Source organism: Mobula hypostoma, chromosome X1, assembly GCF_963921235.1.
Source record: "Mobula hypostoma chromosome X1, sMobHyp1.1, whole genome shotgun sequence".
In the NCBI taxonomy this organism is placed as follows: Eukaryota; Metazoa; Chordata; class Chondrichthyes; order Myliobatiformes; family Myliobatidae; genus Mobula; species Mobula hypostoma.
In genome coordinates this window covers 39,347,785-39,375,030 of record NC_086128.1, presented here as the reverse complement: position 1 = coordinate 39,375,030, position 27,246 = coordinate 39,347,785, and the positions used below count along the sequence as shown (strand labels likewise).

Below are 27,246 nucleotides of genomic sequence, written 5' to 3'. Positions count from 1 at the left end.
AATTAAACTTTCACTTGAAATTTTAAACATATACACTCTATTAATTTTTATTAATTTTCCAATTCCCCTTGAATCCAAAATTAAGACCATGGAATTTCATGTGATGCTGATTGTGATTGGCTGCTTTCTACAAGGGAGTCAGGGACTTAAGATTGCTGCATTTAATATCCAGAGATTTGGTCAGTCAAAACTTGATGATCCCGTATCTCATGACATTCTTATCCAGGTAAGCACAATTCAAAAACACATTTTGTGGCAGAAGCATATTGAGTAAGCACTTAATTTAGTTCTTTATTAGATTTTACAAAGGTATGATCTCATCACCATTGAAGAAATCATGCATTCTGATAACAACGCAATTACAAGTCTAGTGGAAGACTTGAATCGGTAAGTAACAAGAAACTTTAATTACAGTTTCAACGCAGTAGCGGAATATGCAGGATGAGGTTTAGGTGAATAATAAGCTGTCCTGATATTAACTGTGTGAAATCTGAAGATTTCAACTGCTAGGCTACATCACCATAATACATCATGAGTCTCCTACTTAAAGCTAGTGGGAGAGATGACTGACAGGTGGGGCTGCATTTCTGGGAATCAATCCTGAGAACTGAAAACTAGGACATTGAAATGTTGGTAGACTTTCTGAAAAATGTATGTGAGTGATGCCATTTTCTTATGTATTATACAACCAAAAATTCATCTTTTCTGGAGTGAACAACCACTTCCAGGCCGCATGGTGCCTCACTGGAAATCCGACCCAGAGCTTTCAGGTATGAGTTACCTTGTGCTCTTGACATAATCTTCTTATCAAGGGTATACAGGACGCTACTGTTTTCTGTGCAGTGCTCCATTTAAAGTATTGCAGACAAATTTAGATCATTCTGACACACATATTCTTCCAAAAGGACCGATAGACTAGAATACCTGTCAACAGAGTCAATTGATCCTTTCTCACTCCCCTCCTGCCATAAGATTGTGCTAAACTCACTATCGCTGCTCAGTCTCCATGCTGACATGAAACTATGATGCCTTGCTTTGCAGACATCAATCTCCTGAACTGCTAGTCTCACTGATTATCATCACAAGACACCAATCTCCCGACTTGCCAACCCATCCCAACCATTCATAACAGCCAGGACCCCATGCACTCCCCCACTGCACTGGCGAGAGCTCAGGCCAAATTGGCCGGTGCCATCAGCCACTCTGATCCTCCAGTCCCGCCTTAGACTGCTGTGGTGGTTGGCATATTTGGGAATTAACTCAGAACTGTATTATGAAGCCAATCAGTTGTGTTGCTTCAGCTGTGCTTGAGATCCAAAGTTCACTGTTGCATTCCACTGTATTGCCCACCTAGAAGGACGTTTTAGGTGCAGGAGAATCTGAAGGCCATTATGGAAAGAACTTGCAGTGGTGCCAAAGTGAGAACACTATTAATCAATAAGTGATTGATGAATGTAGAGCAGTAGATGTTGTCTACATGAACTTTTGTAAGACATTTGACAAGTTCCCTCACGGTAAAAGATTAAGATGCATGGAATCTACAGTGACTTGGTTGTTTGAATTCAGAATTGGCTTGCCCATAAACGAGAGAGAATAATGGCCGACAGATCTTACTCTGATCAAAGATCCTTGGCTAGCATTGTTCTGCAGGGATCCATACAGTAACTCCTATTGTTTGTAATTTCTTTGGCACAGCAGAGGCTGAGGGGAAATCTACAGAGGTTTATAAGATCAAGAGACATAGTCAGAGCAGATAGCAATATCCAAGTCCAGAGCACCCTGAAAGTCGCTACGTGGGTGGAGAAGGTGATAAAGAAGGCGTATGCTATGCTTAACCTTATTATTTAAAGAAACTGAATTCAAGAGCTGGGATATTATGTTGGAGCTTTATAAAACTCTAGTTAGACTGCATTTAGAGTATTGCATTCAGTTCTGGTCATCTCAATGGATTTAAAGAAGGCCTTTTAAGGACAATAAAGTTAGATATCTATTTCATCATAGGCCAAAAATGACAAATAGTATCAACAGTTCCAGAATGTGCTTGGATTAAAGGGTAGGTGCTATTAGGAGAGGTTGGACAAACTAGGGTTGTTTTTTTCTGGAACAGCAGAGGCTGAGAGGACACCTGATGGAAGATTGTAAAATTATGAGAAGAGAGGCATAGATAAACAAGACAGCCTGTATCTTTCTTCCAAGTAGAAATGTGTAATGTTACTATTTTGATCAAAGGTAATCTGATTAACCATTACTCTCCTCTCTCTAATGAGGCTTTCATGCTGCACAATTGAATAAGTTTTGATTGGAAATGGAAAATAACTACTGAAGATGGAATTCAAGATTGAAGCCAAAGTTTGGATCTGACAGATATTGCCTCCCACTTTTAAAATGGTTTATTTTTTCATCTTGAGCATAACTTGAAGATATTGCATACTTTTCCACTTGGAAATTTGCGTGAATTATTTTAAGACAACAAAAAAATGTTTTTTTTTCAGTGCAACCCATCTAAACTACAACTTCATCATCTCTGACCGCCTTGGACGCAGTTCCTATAAAGAAAAATATGCATTTGTGTACAAGTATGTCATCTATTTTAGTTCAGATATTTTATCCTACATTACACTGATGGAATTTTGGGTTAAGGCAGATGAGTTATGTTGTCTGGATTCATTTACTTGTTCTGCTAAAATTGTCCTATTTTCTTAACTGAGTAAGTTCCCCCATCCCATGATCTCCCTGGATTCATGAATTGAAAGGAGGAAAAGCCATGGATCTATATATAAGTATTCTTTCAGAATCCCTAAAAAGACACGAAACATAAAATATGATGGAAAAACTGCAAATCTGAAAATTGACTGGACAACGATGGAAATAGCTGGTTAGAAGTTCAGAGATTTAGAAAAAGCAGACATTTCTCCACTTCTTGCCATCCAGTTGAACAGCACACTCACCTTATTCCCCACCACCGCCCTGGAATGATCGTGGATCCTGTTTCTTTGTGACAATCTAATTTACTTGTATTAAAGCTTGAGTTACTCAAAATTTAGCTGTTTCCTTTCATTTCCAATCCTATGAGTGCTTTCTCCATAGTGTCAGCACCTGCTCATATGAGTGCTCTCCTCTATCACCATTGTAACTGGGATCAATATATGATCAGTGGACAATTTAATATTTTTAAAAATATATATTATCCATTGATTTAAAGAATTAGATGGATGTAGGCCAAATACAAGTTAATGGGACTAGCTCAAGTGGGCATTTTGGTCGGCATGGTCTGTTTGGGCCAAAAAGGCCTGTTTCTTGTGCATGACGGGTTCTGTAGCTATTGAACAGCAAATATAATACAAATGTGACAAATATTCACAAAGAGGAACCAATGAAACAGGGAACAAAAATAGGAGTGAAATTTAGATTTTGCTTCTTGAAATGCTATTGAGAAACATGTCTTCAGACTATATTTTAAGCTCATACTGCTTATAAAATTATTATATAATTACAATGTTCAATGGCTTTTCAATTTTATGAGTTTCATTCTCTGGGGTCTACTTTTGACAGAGAAAAAATTCTCAAGCCCATGGGATGGTACCACTTCGATGATGGGTGTGAAAAATGTGGGACTGACACTTTCATACGTGAACCTTTTATAGTGCACTTTCACTCTCTCACCACAAGTAAGGATTAGTCATCTGGTTATTAAGCATTTCTTTTAATTTTTTTGAGAAAAATTTGGCTAACTGAAACCGTAATTTATTCTGGTGAACCCGATAAAAATAAATCTATTTTAATTGCTATGATTATCCATCTTCTAATCTTGAAGTACAAATAATCTACTACTCTATGATTCCAGATTCAAGGTTTTTCGTGACATTGCAAGGTTTTTAATTAATTCATTAAAATTCTACAGTATCTTTTCCACCTTATAGAAAGTTATTTGAACGATAGAAGGATGGCAGGCTGGTTTTGGTTTTCACATGATTTCTCTTTAGCATGATGTTGTGAGGCTTTCAGTAATCCACAAGCTGATCTTTCTTCTCTGTAATTCAGGCAACTTACAAGTTATTAGAGATCACAAATTCATCACGTTCAAGACTGGAGCACAACTGTGCATCCTACCAACCTAGAGGTCAAATCTTAAATCTCCAACACATTACTCTATCTTATACTGAGAATGCCTGTTACTACTGCTGGCATCTCCAGTGAAAATTGCACAAAATCAGCCAAATTAGGGAATATCAAGAGCAAGCTATATAGAGACCACCATCTGTTACACTGTTGGAACCAAACCCATCTACAAAGCCAGCCAATAAGCATAGCATGAATTCACCAATTGCCCCCTCCTTCCTGGCCATCAGCTAGGCCTTTAAAGTTAATCTGTTTTTACTAAGGCACAAAGGCATGTATTTACATATTTAAAAATATTTTACTCCTGTCTTTTGTTTGAGAAACTGGTTATGTATCTGGTAACATCTCTCATGGGTGTAACAAAATAAACAGCTTTCACAAACCTCTTCCTAATAACATGTGGTGCAATTTGTATTGACAGTTGTGAAGGACTTTGTTCTGGCAGCCATCCACACCAGTCCGAGTTATGCTGTCAGAGAGATTGATGCCCTGTATGACGTTTGGGCTGATGCAAGAAAACACTTCAATACAGAGGTATTGTTGACAAAGCCAATTGGCAAATCTGCATTCAACATTATTGCATTAAACATCCATCTGCTCAATGGACTATTTTGTGAACAATCTTTTTACCTCAGCTTTGTTTTTACTCTCCACTTTTTTGTCTTCTTTCCTCCCAGTAACCTGTTGTTCTCCAGTAAGTTCCTGTTAATTTGGTTACAGTCCATTTTTGTCTGAGTCTCTGCCAGCTTCCTCCTCACCCACACCTTTGTTTGACAATAGCAGGGCAATTCTGGCATAATGTAGGCTTTGAGGTTCTTGTATCCTGTGTGAGCACACTATGTCCTGCCGCTCATCTCTTTTGATATAGAACCAAGAACAGAATTTTGACAGTTGATGAACCTTAGGTGCAAACCTACATCACGTTCCTCTGATCCATGGAATGGCAGCCATTTATATTTACGTAACAAATACTATAAAACTCTAAAACATAGGAGCAGAATTAATTAGTCTGTTCAGCCCATTGAGTCTGCTCTGCCATTTCATCATAGCTAATTTATTATCCCTCTCAATCTCATTCTCCTGCCTTCTCCCCATAACCTTCGACGCACTTACTAATCAAGAACCTGTCAACCTCGGCTTTATATAGACCCGATGATTAGGCCTCCACAACCATCTGTGGGAAAGAATTCCATAGATTCACCGCCTCCTAGCTATTGAAATTGCTCCTCACCTGTGTTCTAAAGGGATGTCCTTCTATTTTGAGGCTATGCCCTCTGGTCCTAGCCTATCCCACTATAGGAATCATCCTTTCCACACCATGAACTGGATATAAATACAGCAGAGGACATAACTTGGTGGCACAAAGCATGGAACAAGCTCAAGGAGCTTTGGATTCATTCTGTAGTCCTCATTATGTATAGGCATCTAAATTGCACAATAACCAGGGGACTATTAAAATTGCCCATCTCGGTGTATTTGGGACAGAGAATGAGCAGTAAGTCTGGTGATCAACCCCAATTCCACTCAACATCAAAGGTTCAATTAAAATTATACATTTAGATTCATCTTCTTCACTCATGGAACAAATATTGTTGTACCAAAAGCAGACCAAAAGTTAGATTGTATAGTAGAATATATTTGTTTCATTGAAAGATAGTGATATTAACACATTTGATTTATCCTAGTTAGCACAATAGATCGAGCAACTGATTAATAATGCTCTGGTTCCTTTTATCACGGCATAGCTGATGTTTCATCTATTGCTAATGTCAGATAAGGCGAATTAAATAGGCAAAACAAAGTGAAGCACAGTAAAACCAGAGGTGCTGAAATGTGGGATGAAGACAGAAAATGCCAGCAACATTCAGCAGGTCAGGTAGCATCTGTGGAAGGAGAAATACATTAATTATATTTTCTTTCCACAGGTGCTTCCTGATGTGCTGAGTGTTTTCAGAATTTTGTTTTATTGCAAAGTGAAATTCCCTCTGCTGAACTTTTATTTTAAATAGTATACTCCTAAAAGCTTGTTTCTATTTTTATTTGTATTTAGTTATATAAAATAACATTTTAGCTATTTTGAAAGACGTACCAATGTTCAGTACTTTTTGATCATGTAATCTATGCTCCCAAATAACAGCTTTCTCACTCATTGCGGTAGAACACATCAAATTTAACTCACTTTGTTGTCTCTTGGTTTATTACACAGAACATTCTGATACTTGGAGATTACAATGCAGCTTGTAGTTATGTAAAGGAGGAGGATTGGTCCAAAATACGATTGCGTAAATATGAGAAATTCCATTGGTTGATTGGTGATAATGTAGATACAACTGTTAGTACACACACACACTGTGCCTATGACAGGTATTGTTCAGAGCACATTGATTCAAGTATTTTTACTGCATGTATTTTCTATTTCAAAATTTGCTTCAGTCCATCTGCATTCTCATCCTGACATGACTTTGTTTTTGTTCTTTAGGTTTGTTGTAACCACAGATGGACTGCTTGACACCATAGTTTCTGGCTCAGTGAAGGTCTTCAACTTCCAGAAAGCCTATCACCTCTCATACCAAACGGTAAAAATTAATTTGGAATGGAATTTCCTCACAATGTTAGAAAAATGCAAAATATTTGCCAACATAATACTAAAGACCCAGATTGCAGCGGTTGATTTGGGTATATCAGTGTAAGCTCCCTAAGAGACTGTAGCCTTGTGTCCAAGGTAGTACTTTCAAATGCTGGAGGCAGTGTCTGCTGTGCCCATATAGCAATGGTGAGCCCTGTTGGGTCTGGTGTACCTGAAGGTAGATTAAATTGGGTTGGTGTCCTGCTTACTCTTCATGAGGGTTGTTTTATCCTCTGCATAAGACCATAAGACCACAGGACAAAGGAGCAGAATTAGGCCATTCAGCCCATCGAGTCTGATCCACTATTCCATCATGGCTGATCCCTGATCCCTCTCAACCCCACACACCTGCCTTCTCACCATATCCTTTGATGCCCTGACTAATCAGGAAACTATCAATTTCTGCCGTAAATATACCCACAGACTTGGCCTCCACCAGAATCTGTGGCAGAGCATTCCACAGATTCACTACTCTCTGGCTAAAAGAATTCCTCCTTACCTCTGTTCTGAAAGGTCACCCCTCAACTTTGAGGCTGTGTCCTCTAGTTCTGGATACCCCTACCATAGGAAACATCCTCTCCACATCCATCCTATCTAGTCCTTTCAACATTCAGTAGGTTTCAATGAGATCCCCCTGTATTCTTCTAAATTCCAGTGAGTACAGGCCCAAAGCTGCCAAACGCTCCTCATATGTTAACCCCTTCATTCCCGGAATCATCCTCGTGAACCTCCTCTGGACTCTCTCCAATGACAACACACCCTTTCTGAGATACAGGGCCCAAAACTGTTGACAATACTTAAAGTGTGGCCTGACTTATGTCTTATAAAGGCCCAGCATTATCTCCTTGTTTTAATATTCTATTCCCCTTGAAATAAATGCCAACATTGCATTTGTCTTCTTTACCACAGACTCAATCTGTAAATTAACCCTCTGGGAGTCTCGCAGAAGGACTCCTAAGTCCCTCTGCACCTCTGATGTTTGAACCTCCTCCCTATTTAGATAATAGTCTGCACTATTGATCCTTTTACCAAATGCATTATCATACATTTCCCAACACTGTATTCCATCTGCCACATTTTTACCCATCCTTCCAATTTGTCTAAGTCCTGCTGCAATCACGTTGCTTCCTCAGCACTACCTACCCCTTCACCTATCTTTGTATCATCCACAAACTTTGCCACAAGAACATCAATTCCGTTATCTAAATCATTGACAAACAATGTGAAAAGTAGTGGTCCCAATACTGACCCCTGAGGAACACCACTAGTCACTGGTAGCCAGCCAGAAAAGGCCCCTTTTATTCCCACTCACTGCATCCTGCCTGTCAGCCATTCCTCTATCCATCCCAGTATTTTTCCAGTAACGCCATAGGACTTTGTCTTGTTAAGCAACCTCATGTGTGCCACCTTATCAAACGCCTTCTGAAAATACAAGTAAATGACATCTACTACCTCTCCTTTGTCTACCCTGCTTGTTTCTTCCTCGAAGAACTCTAATAGATTTGTCAGGCAAGACTTCCTTTCCAGAAACCATGCTGACTTTGACTTCTTTTATCATTAGTCTCCAAATATCCTGAAACCTCATCCTTAATAATGGACTCCAACACTTTCCTAACCACTTAGGTTAGGCTAATTGGCCTATAATTTCCTTTCTTAAAGAGTGGAGCGGCATTTGCAATCTTCCAGTCCTCTGGGACCATGCCAGATTCAACTGATTCTTGAACAATCATAACCAATGCATGTGCTATCTCTTCAGCAACCCCTTTCAGAACTCTGGGATGTAGTCCATCTGGTCCAGGTGTGACTTAATCTACCTTAAGACCTTTGAGTTTGCTTAGGACTTTTTCCTTTGTAATAGCAATGACACTCACTCCTGCTCCCTGACATTCACGGGCCTCTGGCACACTGCCAATGTCTTCCGTCTTCCACAGTGAAGACAGATGCAAAGTACTCAATAAGTTCATCTGCCATTTTTTGTCCCCCATTACTACTTTACCAGCATCATTTTCCAGTGGTCCAATATCAACTCTCACCTCCCTTTTACTCTTCAAAGGTTTCAAAGGTACATTTAATGTCAGAGAAATGTATATAATATACATCCTGAAATGCTTTTTCTTCGCAACCATCCACGAAAACAGAGTGCCCCCAAAGAATGAACGACAGTTACAGTAAATGTTAGAACCCCAAAGTCCCTCCCAGCTCCCCTCCTGCCCCCGCATAAGCGGCAGCAAGTAATGATCCCCCCTCCCCCACCAGCAAAAAAATACTTTTGCTATCCTGCGTTACATTATTGGCTAGTTTGTCCTCATATTTTATCTTTTCCCTTCTTATAGGTTTTTTAGTTGTCTTTTGTTGGATTGTAAAAGCTTCCCAATCATCTAACATTCCACTCACTTTTGCTACCTTATATGCCCTTTCCTTGGCTTTTATTCCTTGGCTCTTCCCTTGTCAGCCACGGTAGCCTACCCCTGCCATTTGAGAACTTCTTCTTCTGTAGGACATATCTATCCTGCAGCTTGTGAACTATTCCCAGAAACTTTAGCCACCTCTACTCTGTCGTCATCCCCGCCAGTATCCTCATCCAATCCACCTGGGAAAGTTCTTCTCTCATACTATTGTGATACTGATATATGTTGGTTATGCTTCTCCCTTTGAAATTGCAGTATGAATTCAATCATATTATAATCACTGTCTCCTAAGGGTTCCTTCACATTAAGCTCCCTAATAAGATCTGGGTTATTACACAACACCCAACCTAAGATAGTCTTTCCCCAAGTAGGCTTAAGCACAGGTTGCTCTAAAAAGCCATTCTGTAGGCATCCAACAAATTCTCTCTCCTGTGATCCGACACCAACCTGATTTTCCCAATCCCCTTGCATATTGAAGTCCCCCATTACAATTGTGTCATTACCCTTATTACATGCCTTTTCCAGCTCCATTTGCAATCTCATGAAGTATTTGCTTGAAGCGTTTGCTTCCCTTTTCTTCGGGAAACCTTGGCAAAGTTTGTCATTCCATTACCTGCAATACTAAGCAGCTGCCTCCTGGTTAGGACCATAAGACCATAAGGCATAGGAGTGTGAAATTTAAAGTTCAAAGTAACTTTATTATCAAAGTATGTATGTGTCATTATATACTACCTTGAGATTCACTTTTTTGCAGAGATTCACTATAGAACAAAGAAATACAAAGGAGTCAATGAAAAATTACACAAAAAGACTGACAAAACAGCCAATGTGCAAAAGACAAATCTTCCAAATACAAAACAAACAAAGAAACAAATAAACAAACAAATAAATAATACTGAGAACATGAGCTATAGAGTCCTTAAATGTGAATCCATAGGTTGTGAAATTAGTTTAGTGATGAATGAAGTTATCCATGCTGGTTCTGCAGCCTGATGGTTAAGGGGTATTAACTATTCCTAATTGATGGTGTGGGACCTAAGGTTTCTGTACATCCTTCCCAATGGCAGCAGAAAGAAGAGAGCATGGTCTGCATGGTGGGGGTCCTTGTGGTGGATGCTGCATTCTTGTGGCATTGCTCCAGTAGAATTAGGCCATTAAGTCCATCGAATTTCTTTTGCCATTGGATCCTGCTAATTTATTTTCTCCCTCCCAACCCCATTTTCCCTGTAATCTTTAATACCCTTACTCATCAAGAACTTCTCAACATCTGCTTTAAATCTACCAAATGACTTCTCCTCCACAATCTTCTGTGGCAATGAATTCCACAGATTCAAATAAGGGAAAATCTGCAGATGCTGGAAATCAGAGCAACACACGCACACAAAATGCTGGAGGAACTCAGCAGGCCAGGCAACATCTATGGAAAAGAGTACAGTTGATGTTTGAGGCCAAGGCTCTTCAGCAGAACTGGATGAAATGTTGACTGTACTCTTTTCCATTGATGCTACCTGGCCTGCTGAGCTCCTCCAGCATTTTGTGTGCATTTCACAGATTCACTACCCTCTGGCTGAAGAACTGCCTCTTTATCCCTGTTCTGAAGGGACATCTTTTTACTCTGAGGCTGTGCCCTCTGATCCTAGATTCTCCCACTACTGGAATTGCCCTCTCCATGTCCATTTCATCCAGGAGTCCAATATTCAGTAGGTTTCAATAAGATTCCCCTCATCCTTCTAAACTCCAGTGAGCATGGGCCCAGAGCCATCAAACACTCCGCATATGTTAACCTTTTTGTCCTCGGGATCATTCCTGTAAACCTCCTCTTGAGCCTCGCCAACATCCTTCCTTAGATATGGACCCCCCTTCAGATATCTTTGAAGTGCAGATGAATGCACCCAAATGCTTTTTACTCTGAATCTAGTTCTCAAAAGAGAACATTTTCAGTTGTATTCCCATTGATCATCTGGTGAATATGTCCAAATTACTGAATGTGTTTTTATCTGAGCAGTCTATATATGATAGGGTCCACATGTAATCTAAGATATCAGAATTCGTGATTCTGCCTTCTAACATATGTTCAGAATGCATCAAAGGCAACATTTAGTATGATTAAATATGAAAAATACAGACCTAGGTATTTTTAATCAATATACATAGGCTTTACATTTAATTCACTTTACAGGCCAGAGACGTCTCAGATCATTATCCCATTGAACTTGAAATGGAAGATGATCGTAAGTAAATAAATATTACTTCTTATTGACCGATGATAGATCAAAATAATAGGCTACAATTTAAAACAAAAAAGGAGATGGTTATTAACTTCTGGAGATCTTGCACCACACACCCCTCTTTACATTGACAACAAAGCAGTTTCAAACCCCTGGGAGTGCACATTCCGCACATCCCCTTGTGGCCCCAGAACATTTTCTACACAATCCGGAAAGCTCACCAATGCCTCTGCTTTCTGAGGATGCTGTAAAGAGCTGGACTATGCACATCTATATTCGTGTCAGTCTACAGATGTGCAGTGGAGAGCATCCTAACAAGCTGTATCACTGCACAGTACAGAAACTGCTCTGTGGCAGACGGGAAGGCTCTAAATGGATAGTCAAAACTGCCCAACACATCACCAGCACCAGCCTACCTGCCATCAAGAAAGGTGCCAGAAAAGGGCCTGGAACATCATGAAGGATCCCACCCACTCTGCTCATGGACTGTTGGTCTCACTCCCATCAGGGAAGAGGCTATGTAGCATCCACACAGGACCACCAGACTCACAAACAGTTACTTTCCCCAAGCAGTAAGACTGATCAACACCTCCACCCACTAACCCACCCCACCCCACAACCACTACTTTATCATTTCCTTAGAGTCACCTTATATTTGCTGTGTTTTTTTATTATTATTGTATTCTTTATTTTATTGTGGGTTTTTTTGCGCTGTATCAGATCCAGAGGAACAATCATTTCCTTCTCCGTTACACTTGTGTACAGGAAATGACAGTGAATCTTAAAAGGAAATATTTGGAAAACTCAGCAGGTCAGGTAGTTTCTTTGGAGTTAATGTTTCATGCCAAAGACTGTAAAACCATCAGAACAGAGTGAAGCAAAATAATTTGGTTTTAAATTACAAAGAGGTTGGAGGTGGGATGCAAAAAACAAAAGGAATATTTCTGATATGGTGAGGCCAGGTTGCCATGGGATAACCTGTAAATGAGGTCATGCTATTGTTAAGTTAATAGCGACATGTTAGGGAGTGAGTATACAAACAAAAGAACATACAAGTTTTAAAATGCAGATCGGAAGAACATGACAAGCAAGTCAGGCTGTGCTGAAAGGGAAGGAAACTGAGAAAATATCACAGATTGACTGACCAGTTCTGCTACAAATGTCACAGATTGACTGTTCAGTTTTGCTACAAAGCGAACTCTCTAAAACCATAGAAATTGATACTGAGTTCAAAAGTCTGCAGCTTGCTGAGATTGAAGATGAAATATTAACTCTGCTTCTCTTTCCAAAGATGCTGCCTGACCTTTTGTATTTATATCAGATATCCAACATTTGAAATTTTCTGATTCTTTTGCTCTTGCTTAAACATGATTATTTTGGCAGGATTTGATTTTCTATCAGTAAAGAAAAAACAACATATTGGGAACTATTACAAGCTAACATAAAATTACATGCAAAGGCTAAAATGATTTGGTATATGTTTTGTAGCAAAATTATTTTTCAAACACGGTAGTTGTAGAGGAACAAACTGAAGATGCTGGAAATCTGAAACAAAAACTGCAAAGTACTCTAAATTGTCAGCAGGTCAGGCAGCATCCATGACAAGAAATTTGACATTTCTGATCAATGAAATTAAAAAACAAAGCAAAAAAACCTCAGATGCTGGAAATATGAAATATGTTGCAAACACTCAGAAGATCAGGCAACATTTGTAGGAAGAGAAACAGAGTCAACATTTCATGTTGAAGGCCCATGTTAGTGAAAACCTTTTCCTCCCAGCAATTTATTCGCCAACACTTTTTAGGATATAAAAAAAAGCACCCAAAGATATAACTAACACCCACATGGCAATCAGAGGATGCAGCCTGATAATATTGAGCCAATGTTTTTCATGCATAAGAGTGCAATGACCATAATCATGATAATTTTCAAATGACAGGAAAAGCTATTAAATAAACTGTCAAGAATTGACAAGAACTGTCATCTTATGGGAGGTATGATCACAGCATAAACTATGCAAGTTTTTCTTCTATTTTGATTAAGCATGCCCCCTTCCTGTAGGTTGAAGAGAAGGAGGAAAAGTTAGAAGTTTCTTTTCTTACAAGTGATTGGAACATTCAATGCTGTGTAACAGGGGAAAATTAAAGCAAATTTCCAGATCTATAACATGGCTTATATCATCATTATTTTTGGGGGAAATTTAGATAACTCCCTCCAATGATTTCTGCCCTTTGTGAATAATCATTTGAAACAAAGGAAGCATGAGTTTAATTCTAAGACTAAGTACACAGGAATTTGGAGCAGGAGAAGGTCGCTCTTCATACTGAGAAGGAGGTTCTCATCTAAAGTGTGGCTCAAGGATCTATATTGGAGAAATGGGTTTGAATTGATAGGTCACCGGCACAAATACAGGGTAAAGAAGAAAGTATTCCATTGGGACAAGCTTCACTTGAATGAGGCTAGGATCAATATGCTGTAGATAAGGGTGGGGAGGAGAGTAACGGCGAGGGGAAAGTTAGACAGTTAAATTGAAAGTTCAGGGGTGAGTTCAGGGTATTGAAATGGACATTAGTTACCAGAATCTGTCAGAAAGGGAAAGAACGAGCAAAAAAGTATATACCTTTTAATTGCAATGAAAGCAGAGAAAAATAAAGAGTCTTCAACTAAATAATCCAGGATTTATAACAAGATAAATAAATTAACGGCATACATAGAAATAAGTGGTTACAAACTAATAACCATGACATGATAGCAGTGTTGCAGAGTGGCCATGGTTAGGAGTTAAATATTCTGGGATTTTTATCCATTAGAAGAGGAAGACAAAATGTAAATGGTTACTGTTGTTGGTGATAGAACTAATAATAAAGTGTAAGATACAGACAGTAGAGGTAAAGAATTTCAGCTCAGAAAATGCGTAACTAGAATCAGCTTGAGTGAAACTAAGAAATAACAAAGGGTAGAAAACATTGGAGGGAGTTATCTAAATTTCCCCAAATAATAGGGATGATAAAAGCTACGTTATAGATCTGGAAATTAGAGGTGCATACAATAAGAGCAGTGGATTAAATGTGGGGATCTTTAACCTTCATATAGACTGAGCAAACCAAATTAGCAGTAGTAATGTGGAAAATAAATCAATTCATCTGAAGGACGATGAAGCATAAGGATAGTTTTCTAGATTAGTATGTTGAGGAACCAATGAACAAACAGACTATTTTAGACCTAGTTTGGAACTATGAGAAAGGGTCTCTTCATAATCAGAGAGTTATGGAACATTTAGGAGACAATGATAAAAACATGACAAAATCTTATATAAAGTTTGAAAGTTTGGGAAACTTATAGGACTGGAAGATTATTTACACTTCTACTTTCTGCATATACTAAGTGGAGTGCAACCAAAGTTGACCAGTTCAACTCCCAGGATGGTGAGTTTGTTTTACAAGGAGAGGTATAGCAGATCGGATCAATAATCTTAGGATTCAGAAGAATCTTACTGAAACTTACAAAATCCTGATGCGTCATAACATTAACACCTGATACCCATTGGGTTTAAATCAGTATCTAAAAGGCCCTCAGGAGCAGATTTGAAAAAGGAAGCCCACCTCTTAATGACAACCGACGATTGGTTTTAATGGATTTAAGGCAGGGAAAGGACCATAGGACACATGTGATTTGTTGAACCCATCTGAGGAATCTGCAAGCTTCTAGTTTTTACCCTTGAAGGTTGTATTTCACAACTAGACAGCATGGGCCGAATCTGATAAAAGCAAGTTTCCAGCATTGTTTTGTGGCCAAATGAAGCAGGGATGTCTTCTTCAGGCCTGGCAAGCAGACAACAAACCTACTCAGCCCCATCTCTCCCAGACATGATCACCGCACCGATGCCATCCCTGCCCTCCCTTGAGCACTAGCAAACCACATGTTCAAAGTTCAAAGTTCAGAGTAAGTACTTTCTATGTCACCATATACAATTCTGAGATTCATTTTTTTTATGGGCATACACAGTAAACACAAGAAACACCATAGAATCAATGGAAGACCACACCCTCCAGGACAGACAAACGACCAATGTGCAAAAGACAACAAACAATGCAAATACAAAAATATTAATAATAATAAATAATAAATAAATAAGCAATAAATATTGAGAACATGATACGTTCTTTGGAAGCGAGACCATAGGTTGTGGGAACAGCTTAGTGACAGGGCGAGTGAAGTTGAGTAAAATTATCCCCTATATTTAAGAGCCCGATGGTTAAGGGGTAAGAACTGTTCCTGAACCTGAGATTTATTCTCACGTAAATCATTCACCCTTCTTATGATCTCTACCAATATTCACAACACATATCTGTTGTTGCCTTCTCTGGAGTGGTAGGCACAGAACCTCAGCAATCTGCTTGGGTTCTGCATGGGGGTGAGGGGAGAAAACAAAATGCACATTCAGTGGAGCTAAACCATCATGGCATTCCCTAACCATTCCATCTCTTATTATAAGTAAATAACAAGCACTTCATAACATTGCCACTTGATCTGCTAAGATGAATACCTTTCAATATCTTTTTAAGATATTTCTTGTGTTTATTAATATCTTTTCAATATCTTTTGATTTTATACAGATGACGTTAAATATAGCATTAGAGAAGGTTGCATCTCAAAAACAACACGATCAGTTTGAGTTTATGTAAAACTGAAATGTGATAAAATGTCCTCTAAGGAGCAATGTTAGAATTAGAATCAGAATCAGGTTTATTATCACCTGCGTATGTCGAGAAATTTGTTAACTTAGCAGCAGCAGTTCAATGCAATACATAATATAGAAGAAGAAAAAAATAATAATAAATCAATCAATCAATCAATTACAGTATGAGTATAATGAATAGATTAAAAATCATGCAAAAAGAGAAATAATATATATTTAAAAAGTGAGGTAGTGTCCAAGGGTTCAATGTCCATTTAGGAATCAGATGGCAGAGGGGAAGAAGCTGTTTCTGAATCACTGAGTGTGTGCCTGCAGGCTTCTGTACTTCCTGCCTGATGGTAACAGTGACAAAAGGGCATGTCCTGGGTGCTGGGGGTCTTTAATAATGGACGCTGCTTTTCTGAGACACCGCTCAGAAAAGTATGTGCTCCTTTGTCTTACCCTTCCTGAAGTTCACAATCAGCAATTTTGTCTTACTGACGTTGAGTGCCAGGTTGTTGCTGTGACACCACTCCACTAGTTGGTATATCTCACTCCTGTACGTCCTTACGTCACACCTGAGATTCTACCAACAATGGTTGTATTGTCTGCAAGTTTATAGATGGTATTTGAGCTATGTCTAGCTACACAGTCATGTGTATACAGAGAGTAGAGCAGTGGGCTAAGCATTTATTATCACTGACAAATGTCATGAATTTTTTTGTTTTGTGGCAGCAGTGTAGTATAATATATAAAGAACAATAAGAAAAAAATATATAAAATAAACAGTGCAAAGAGAGCAAACATTAGTGAGATAGTGTTCAAGGGTTGGATCATTTTAGAAATATGATGGTGGAGGATTTCAGGTAGATGGAGCTCGTCAGCCTGGGAAGGCAGTCCATCTAAGAGAGGGAAACTCTGATTTCAAACCTCCACTGCCTTGTGGCCGTACCCACTCATGGGAAAGGCTTCGGGAGTAAACCCTGAGGACAAATCCGGAGCTGGAGTCCCTAAGGCAGTCCGACGTTGCCTTCAACTTCGTTCTGGCAACTCCTGCGATGACACTGGTGCCAAGCTGTATCGGCCCTTGCCCTTCCCTTGGACAACATCGGTGTCGTAGAGAGGGGAGACTTACAGCATGTCTTCCATACAACCTTGCCCAGGCCTGTGCCCTGGAGAGGACACTCCAATGTCGCCTCACCGCGACAGCACAACACGGAAAGCAGCAGTCTACCGGTTATAAGCCTGCACTCGACTGGCGTAGAGCAAGGCGCCAGGGGTTGCTTTCGACGGAGGGAGAGACCATCGCGTCTCACTGGACAGCTACCGTCCGCCTCAAGCTGGGCAGCCCCCCGACAATTAGGTGCTGTCCCACCACAGGCCGCCCGCTCCACTGGGTGTGTGGGGCTTAGGGATACAAGTAGCCTGAACTGCGGACTGTAAACGCTGCACCAAGCACAACTAGAAGACAAAAAAGAAGCCAGCACTCAGACTAGGATGCTGGAAAACAGCCGAGACTGTCACTCCCGTGTGGGCCTCTACAGCCACAACAGACGCTGCTCTGACACAGACTGAAGCGAGACTTTCCAGGCGCAGATCCATGGTCTCGCGAGACTAACGGATGCCACCACCAAGGTGGAGGATGGAGAGGAAGAAGCTGTTCCTAAGACATTGAGTGTGTGTCTTTAGGCTCCTGTACCTCTTCTTTGATGATAATAATGAGAAGAGAACACGTCCGGGGTCCTTAATGATGGATGCTGCCTTATGAAGAAAGGATAAGGTTTATGGGGGGAGTCCCAGGGCTTTTGGCCTCGGCAATTGATTGTCTAACTGATAATGGTTGTGCTTTTAATCAAGCTGAGGTAAGATTAAAGAAGAATTTATATTTTAGGAGTTTGTATGGTATGAAGGGATGATGTCATGAAGGGATTCAGAAACAAGTATAAGCATTTTCAAAATTGTCTGTTGTTTAAGTGAGAACCAATGTATGCCATGGTTGAATTGAACTGACTTTATTACTTACATCCTTCACATACATGAGGAGTAACAATCTTTACCTACATCTAAATGTGCAATGTGCAATTTATAGGAATTTGTAATAAATAGTATGTACAACAGGACAGTCAATATAACATAGAAATACAATTATATCAGCATGAATTAATCTGATGGCCTGGTGGAAGAAGCTGTCCCGGAGCCTGTTGGTCCTGGCTATTATGCTGCGGTACCGTTTCCCGGATGGTAGCAGCTGGAACAGTTTGTGGTTGGGATGACTTGGGTTGCCAGTGATCCTTCAGGCCCTTTTTACACCCCTGTTTCTGTGAATGTGGATGAATTGGACTCTGAATGAGTTAGGACAATAATAGCAAGAACTCGTTTAATGCTGATCCATCACTATAAATTGTCCTACCTAACACTGATTTTGGTCTAAATATATTACCTTTTGTACTTGTGAAATAATAAACGCTTGCTGATTTAACTTAAATTGGACCTTTAGAAATGTGTAAGCTCATATGCTACCCAGTGAAAGTTCTCCAGTTCCTAACTATGTGATATATATATTTGGTATTCAGCAAACCCATGTGCAATGCATCAGTAATCTGTATTAGGGTTAGGATTAATTATCTATTTACATATATTTGTGGATATATCCACTTCAATTGAAAGAATTGTTTGGTACTATTAAATGCAATTGTCAGCTATTGGGAAATTGCTGAAGTAATTTGAAGTCATTTAAGCAAACACATTAGTTTGTACCAAGTTCGAGAGAGGTCAATGTTGAGTTAGAGGCTGGTCTGACGGAGTGTGGGCTGCTGCTGGAAGCTGGCTGTGTTTTGCTTGATGCGTGAGTGTGTTTTGGAACCTGTTGAGGGAAAGAGAGTGGGGAAGGAATGGAAATTGCTGGGAGGGGGTCGTGTGGGTCCAGTAATGGTGGACAAGATAAGAGGTGGGGTTGAGGGAAAGAAAGTGGAGAAGGAGAGGGATAGAGACTTGGGACCAGAGGTAGGCAGCTGGGGAGAGGTGGATTATTGTGAAGGGAGAAATAAAGGGAATGAGGAGGTAGTGAGGGGTTGGATGAATAAAAACCAAGACAAAGGGAATAAAAGAATAAGAAATGATGGTGGAGAAAGCTCTGAAAGTGAGGAAGATGAACAAGCTCAGAGAGGAGGTGTTGTCATAATTAGGTTTAATGAGAAGGCTCAGGGACATATGAAGAAAATTAACCTGTTTGTGCTAACAACAACTCTGACAAATAAGATAGGGGAAATAGTATTTGCAAAAGTCCTTAATGATGGCAACTTATTGGTAAGATGTGCGAATGAGGAACAACTTGAGAAAGCACTCAAGCTAAAAGAGATAGGAAAATGCAAGGTGGAATACACTGGGAGGGTGGGAGCACAAAACAGTGGTTGTAAAGGAGTGATCACGGGGATACCAATGAGTATAAATATGGAGGAGTTAAAGAGGAATATCAAAGGAGGGAAAGTAATGAATGTTCAAAGACTGAAAACAACAAAGGAGGGAGTGAAAAAGGAAAGTGAATCTGTATTGATTGAATTTGAAGAAGAAAGAGTGCCAAGGAAGGTGTTCCTGGGTTTCATGAGTTACCCAGTAAGGGTGTATGTGCCAAAGCCATTGAGGTGCTATAATTGTCAAAGGTTTGGACACATAGCTAAAAACTGTAAAAGACAGAGGAGATGTGCTAGATGTGGGGGTGATCATGAATATGGAAAGTGCGGAACAGGACTTCAACCAAAATGCTGCAATTGTGGAGGAGCTCATAATGTTGCATATAGTGGGTGTGAGGTTGTGAGACGGGAGACTAAAATTCAAGAAATAAGAGTGAAAAGAAAGATCACTTATGCAGAAGCTGTAACAATGTCAAGAGAACAGAATAATGCTCCTAATGAACAGGGAGCAACAGGGATACGAGAGATGCAACAAGGAACAAATGACAGGATTTATGTAGACAAAAAGGCTCTAGTAACATTCATTGTAGGAGTGATTAATAGTACTGCTGAGGTAAAGTCAAAAAGTGACAAAATTCAGCTGGTGGTAAAAGCAACAGTAAACCATTTAGGGTTAGTAGGACTGACATGGGAGGAAGTGAGGGAGAACCTCAGTAATCAGTCAAACCAGGAAGTGTCATGTGTTGGTTAATACTAATTATGGTGATTCTTTTACAATGGAATGCAAGGAGCTTACTGGCCAATAGCCAGGAATTCAAGCACTTTATTAAAGAAATGGTTGTAAAACCGGATGTAGTGTGTATTCAGGAAACTTGGTTGAAACCAACTTTAGACTTTGTGGTATATGGGTATATAATGATAAGGAAAGATAGAAATCTAGGGGGAGGAGGGGGTTGTGCTATGTTAATCAAGCAAGGTATACCATATAGGGTACTGGAGAAAGGAGATGATCAGGAATACATAGTGGTGGAAGTGTGGGAGAGAGGGGAGGGAGTGGTTATAATTAACTACTACAATCCATGTAAAAGGTTGGATTTGGACAGCCTATTAAAGATACAAGGACAAAACAGACATAAAGTAGTGTGGTGTGCAGATTTCAATGCTCATAGCACAATATGGGGAGATCAGATTACAGATCCAAATGGAAAGGTAATTGAAGATTTGATGGAAGAAAGGGATTTGGTGTGTATGAATGATGGTAGCGGCACAAGGATAGATATAACAACAGGAACTGAGTCAGTGTTAGATATTACGTTAGTGTCTAATACCTTGGCTGGCATTAGTAACTGGGGAGTTTGGACTGCTTCAACAGTAGGCAGTGATCACTACCCAGTTTTGTGTTCAGTGGGTGAAAGAGTTGAAGTAAGACCAGGTGGCGGAACCCCAAAGTGGGTGTTTGAAAAAGCTGATTGGGGTAAGTTCCAGAAGTTGAGTGAAGAAGGGTTGACAAAGATTGATATTTCTGGAAATGTAGATGAATTAAACAGTCAGGTGACTTCAGCAATTATCATGGCAGCAGAAGGGTCTATACCTAGAAGTAAAAATAGGATGATTAGAAAACTGGTACCATGGTGGACAGAGGAATGTTGTCAGGCTGTAAAAAACAGAAATAGAGCATTCAGGCTAGTTAAAAGAACCCATAATATGCAGCATTTGGTTCAATATAAGAAAGCACAGGCAGTGGTGAGAAGAACTATACGTCAAGCTAAAAGGGCAAGTTGGAGGAGTTTTTGCGACAAGGTAGGAAGAACAACACCTGTGGGAGAGATATGGGGAATGATTAAGAGGATGGGAGGAGATAGAACGGAATGGGAATATCCAGTAATGATATCTGAGGAGGAAACTGCAGTCTCCAGTAGGGATAAGGCTGAGGTCATGGCCAAGTCATTTGTACTGATACACAGTTCAGAAAATTTGTCTGAAGAAGGGAGAAGAAGAAGGGAAAGAATAATGAGCCAACACCCAGGTGTGTTAAGCGGGAGGGAAGGAACAGATGATATAATTGATGATCCATTTACATTAGCGGAAATGGTGAGAGCAATAAAGAGATCGAGACCAACCTCCCCAGGGAAAGATCTGATATGCTCTGTGATGCTAAAAAATCTAGGAGAAGGAGCGCTCTTGAAGTTGCTGCATTTTTATAACAGAGTGTGGGAGGAGGGAAGATTACCAAGTGCATGGAAAGAAGCAGTAGTAATTTCAATAAGGAAGCCTGGCAAGGATCTGTCAAAACCCACTAGCTACAGACCAATTGCATTAACATCAAGTATATGTAAGATAATGGAAGGGATGATAACAGAAATGTTATCATATGAGCTTGAGAAAAGGGGAATGCTGGCAAGTTATCAGAGTGGTTTTAGAAAGGGAAGGAATTCCATGGACTCAGTGATTATGTTAGAGACTGAAATAAGGAAGGCCCAGGCAAATAGAGAGTCAGTAGTGGCAGTGTTCTTTGACATTGAAAAAGCCTATGATATGATGTGGAAGGAAGGATTATTAATTAAACTGCACAAGATGGGGGTTGGTGGGAGAGTTTTTAATTGGATTAAAGATTTTTTGTTTGGTAGAAAAATTCAAGTTCGGATTGGATCAGAATTATCAAAACAGTACATAGTGGAAAATGGCACACCTCAAGGTAGTGTGATTAGCCCATTACTTTTCATGATTATGATCAATGATGTCTTCACAAAGGTACCAGTGGATATAGGTAGGTCACTGTTTGCGGATGATGGGGCCTTGTGGAAAAGAGGCAGGAACATGGACTATATAATCAGGAAACTACAAGAAGCAATTGATGAAGTGGTGGAGTGGGGTTATGATTGGGGATGTAGATTTTCAGTAGATAAAACTCAAACTGTATTTTTTTACCAGGAAATGGGTTGAGGTAGGGAAGAAGTTAAGGATGTATGGGGTTGAATTAGAAAGGGTTGCATCATTTAAATTTCTGGGAGTTATATTTGATTCACGATTAACATGGGCAGACCATATCAGGAAAGTTGAGGAGAAATGTAAAAAAGTAATAAATGTGATGAGATGTTTGACTGGTAGGGAATGGGGAGCAAGTTGTTCAGCTTTGAAGAGAATATATGTGGCTTTAGTAAGATCTGTATTGGATTATGGAAATATAGTATATGGATCAGCAGCTAGGTCTCTTATAAGGAAACTGGATGTGATTCAGGCTCAGGCCTTGAGAGTGTGCAGTGGGGCTTTTAAAACGTCACCAGTGTCAGCCCTACAGGTAGAAATGGGAATAATGCCTTTGGAACTAAGAAGGATGCAACTGATGGCAAACTACTGGGCTAACTTGCAGGGGCACAATGATTCTCACCCTACTAAAGGAGTGTTGCAGGAGTGCTGGGAAAATGGGAGGTTTCAGAGGGATACCTTTAGTCGGGTAGGGAATGATATCGCGAAAGAATGTGGAGTGTTTGATCTGAGGATAAGTCCTTCAGTAGTTTATCCGGTTGTAGCTCCATGGAAACTTGTATGGCCTGACATAGACTGGCATTTGTTAGAGGTAAAAAGGAAAGAAAGATATAAAACAGATTTGGTAAATGCATTTAACTGTCATGTGATGGAAAAGTATAGTGATTATACTCACATTTATACAGATGGTGCGAAGGAACCTGAAACAGGAGTGACAGGGTTTGGGGTGGTAATACCAGCAAAAGAAATTGGAATCAGCAGAAGAACATCTAATAAGTTAGGGGTGTTTACAGTGGAGATGCTGGCAGTGTTGGTTGCGTTGCAATGGGTGCAGAAAGCCAGACCATCCAAAGCATTGATATGTTCAGATTCATCCTCAGTTCTAGCAAGTTTAAGGTCTTTTCACACAAACAGTCGGCAAGATGTACTTTATGAAGTCCTTCAGTTAGTTACAAGAATTGCAAATCAGGGAGGTCAGGTAAAATTTCTATGGGTTCCAGCACATGTAGGGGTGAAGGGGAATGAGAGGGTGGATGAGTTGGCAAAGAGGGCGTTAAAGAAAGAAAATGTGGAAATGCACATTAGTATCAGTAAAGCAGAGGTTAAGTGTGTAATCTGGGAAAAAGTCAACCGAATGTGGCAAGAAAGATGGGACAGGGAGGAGAAAGGGAGGCATTTATATCAAATACAAAAGAGTGTTGCAGTTACTAGGGTAAGTAATGGAAACAGAAGAGAGGAGACTGTGTGGACTAGGTTAAGGCTGGGGCATTGTGCATTAAACAAAACATTGAAAATGATAGGGAAACACCAGACAGGATTGTGTGAGGAATGTCAGGAAGAGGAGTCAGTAGAACATGTAGTTCTGAGTTGCAGGAAGTATGGGATACAGAGAGAGATGATGAGAATTAAACTAAGGGAGTTGGGGATGCAGGAATTCACATTAAAAGGGTTGCTGGGCATGGGTGAGAGAGCACAAGACTGGGTATTTTTAGCGTTTTTAAGGGGTACAGGGGTTTTTTATAGAATATGACGAATAAACAGGAATAGGATACTAGGATGGTCAAAGATGGGAGGGTGAAGTGTAGGTGTGTGGGTGTGTGTGTGTGTGTGTGTGTGTGTGATTGGGTGAAGGGATTTAGAATGTATGTCTAGTGCACATTCTGGAGCAGAGGGTGGCGGTAATGCACCATTAAGCTGGATGCCAACTGCCGTAAAACAAGATACAGACAGACAGAGGTCAATGTTCAGCCCTGATAGTTTCTGATTCTGATATCAGTCTAAGATGGTAGCAGTATATTCCATCCTGCCACTGTTGGCTGCATCTCTGCACTGATAGACTCTGTAGAAGTCCAGTGTTCCACAGGCTTTTGTTCAGACTGGGAAATCTGTCTGCTGAGCCTGAACTGGGTTAAATCTTGTGCAAGGATAAATGAATGAGAGATATCAGCTGCAAGGGAAGAGGTAACAAGCTTTTTTAAAATGTTATTTTTTAAAGTTAGGTTCAATTCAATGCTAATTGCTAATTCTTAGAATGTGGATGTATGTTTTTCAGTGATCTAAATGTACAAAAAATATATAAACAAGTTCTAAGTATTGTCTACCTGTGAATGTTATAGATTGGCAGCTGTTGAGCCTGAGACAAAGCTATTTTGGATATAACAGGGTGTCTGCATGCTGGTGCAGCCCATATGTATTGGTTTAATGTCACATGTACTGAGATATAGTGAAAATCTTTGTTTCTATGCCTGTAAATAATTACATCAAGGCAGTGAAATGAAAACAGAATACAGGTTATAGTGCAGCATCTACAGTGCTGGGCTGTATTGTCAGTGCAAAAGTGCAAGATGAAAGAAGCAGGACAACCTGGATTTTTGGAAAAATGAGAAGATCATTATCAAAGTGTTTGCTAAATAATTCTTGCAAAGTGAAGATTCCTCAACTCCCATCCAGTTTTCTCCTTTTCTTGTAGCATATAAGTCCAAGTTTTACTATGAGACTGGGGAGGTAATCGGCATCAGCGGTGGAAAGTCTGGCGGTCCTTGTAGCTGTGAAGGGGTCAACTTCAATTCTTGCGCTGGCCGATGTGGTGCCTATTCAAGACGTTTTCCTTGCAGCTGTACATCAAGCTGCTCCAGCCACAACGACTGCTGTGCTGACTACGACAAGTATTGTTAAGGTTTGTAATGGCAGGGCCCATTTGCAAGGTATCCATCCAAAACCTGTTGTAACTCTTCTAAAAGTTTATGAGCTCTATTCATGCCTTTTGTGACAGTTGTCTATTTATAGAAGATAAAATAAAGTATGTGAGAGTTTCAATTAAAACATTTATCTACTACACACCTTTATTCTGCAAGTGGATCACAGTGCAGACCAGGAAAATAATTATTTGCAAGTAAAATAAAGCTAGCCAGTGAGTGGAATCAAAGGAGACAAATCTTCAAATGATTAATAGTGAAGATGAATATGATTAAGAATCTTGTATGACTCAAGGCTAAAAATACCAAACAGCTATAGTAAGTAAAACAAACCTAACATTGACTTATGCTTGTCAAAACATTAGAAATGGCATTAATCAAACTTTATCACACTTTGCTCATCTACATCTCAAATCCTTTAATCCCAAGAATTAAAAGCTGGATGCTGGATTCAACAAAGAAAAGAGCATGAACCACTATGAGGTGTACAGATGGAATGTACCGCTTCTAAAATCCTACACTTAAGTCAACACCTGACGTCTTATCAGTTATAAGTGTTTTCTAGTACCCTTACTTAAGAGAGGTTATACTGTATCAACTTAAAATTTCAATGACAAATACGCTTAACTAATTTAGTGTCTTTGTTGTTGCCTGGTTTTGTTCTGTTGTTGTTGCTGTTCATGTTGCTTTGCTGAATATTGTGGGCATGGCATGTTGGCACCTCTCTGCACAAATTTACTGAAAGTATGTTGGAGAATGTGTTGAAGGAGCTCAGTGAGGATACTGGGAATTCAGAAATGGTGCAGTGTGGAAGTAACGTTGCTCAAGGGTTAAATATCCTGCATTAATGTTTGGGTGGAACTGTAATCTGCAAATGCAGGCCACAATAATATTTTGCTTATTCTAATGGATGGAAGCATCCTTAAGATCATGTAACATTTTAGACAGGAAACTTTCCAGGCACTGAAATTCTCAAGTTAAATTCTATTGTTATCTTCCTTGTAAGTTGTCTGTACTTCAAAACTTCCCACACTTCAAAAATGGTTTGTTGGCTGTAAAGCTCATTGGAACATCCTGATGGGAGGTGTAAAAGGCAGGTACTGCTTTTAATATCATTCACATCTCTGTCAGTTCACCAGTGCTGTTCTGTTTCAGTCCAATCCTCATGGTAGTGCTGAGCTAAATAGTAAAATTTACATTGCCTTGTTTTTACGTGCTTTCAGCTGTAATGATAGAACCCAAGCTGTTTTGACAAGGGCCAAAATGAAAGGTAGAGGTGTTGGAAACTTGTGTCCAATTCTGTCACCTTCTATATAATTTCTTGCGAAATGGGAAGGCCAGTCACATTGCCTGCTCAGGGAGTTTACTATTGAGTTCATCGCTGCCATTTTACAATCTGCGCACCCCCCCCCCACCCCTGAGCTGTAACACCAAGGATGCATTGGGAGAGCTGTACAGTGCTATCAGCTCTCTACAAGACAAGCATCCAGATGGTCTCTTCATTACTGCAGGAGACTTCAACCATGTTATTTATTGTGTTCTTTATGCACATTACTTTTTTATGCTGCATCAGAGCCAAAGTAACAATCATTTCATTCTCCTTTGCACCTATGTACTGTAGAAATGGTAATAAACAACATTGAATCTTGAACCTTGAATTGCCCACAGCATTAACTTGATATGCTTTCATGAAACTGTCCCTCTCTTTACCTTTGAATTATTAATTATATCTTTTTCTTCCAGGTTCTGGATAACAGTGGTGAGAAAGTTGCCAGGGGGCATGAAGTAAAAAGGCATTATGGAATATAATAAAGCCTATGGCTGCATTATCAATGTGTTTTGGTATTACTAAACACACACATTTATCACCGGCAGGCTTGAAGCCAAAAAGACTATATAGACAAAATGTACCTCAAAAAAAGGAATAAATTCATTGTTTAAAAGCAGTGTCATGTGATGTTCAGTTTTTGAACACTTGGAAACCCTTTAGTCTCAAAAGCTGCCAGATGAACATTTTTTCAAAGTACTTGTTATAAAGAATTTTTCCTGTTTTCTTAAAGCAGCTGATAAACCATGAGATATACTGTATTTCACAC

General features: G+C 39.7%; 1 protein-coding gene across 1 annotated transcript; it reads left to right on the top strand.

Annotated features, from left to right (window-relative positions):
- Window positions 1-88: 88 nt before the first annotated feature.
- On the top strand, window positions 89-26,939 carry LOC134340516 (deoxyribonuclease-1-like). Its single transcript, XM_063037830.1, has 10 exons — window positions 89-226; window positions 299-387; window positions 2,493-2,576; window positions 3,553-3,668; window positions 4,541-4,653; window positions 6,326-6,483; window positions 6,599-6,695; window positions 11,333-11,384; window positions 24,925-25,120; window positions 26,894-26,939. Exons 1-10 carry the CDS (start codon window positions 89-91, stop codon window positions 26,937-26,939), a joined length of 1,089 nt encoding a protein of 362 aa, XP_062893900.1.
- Window positions 26,940-27,246: the final 307 nt, after the last annotated feature.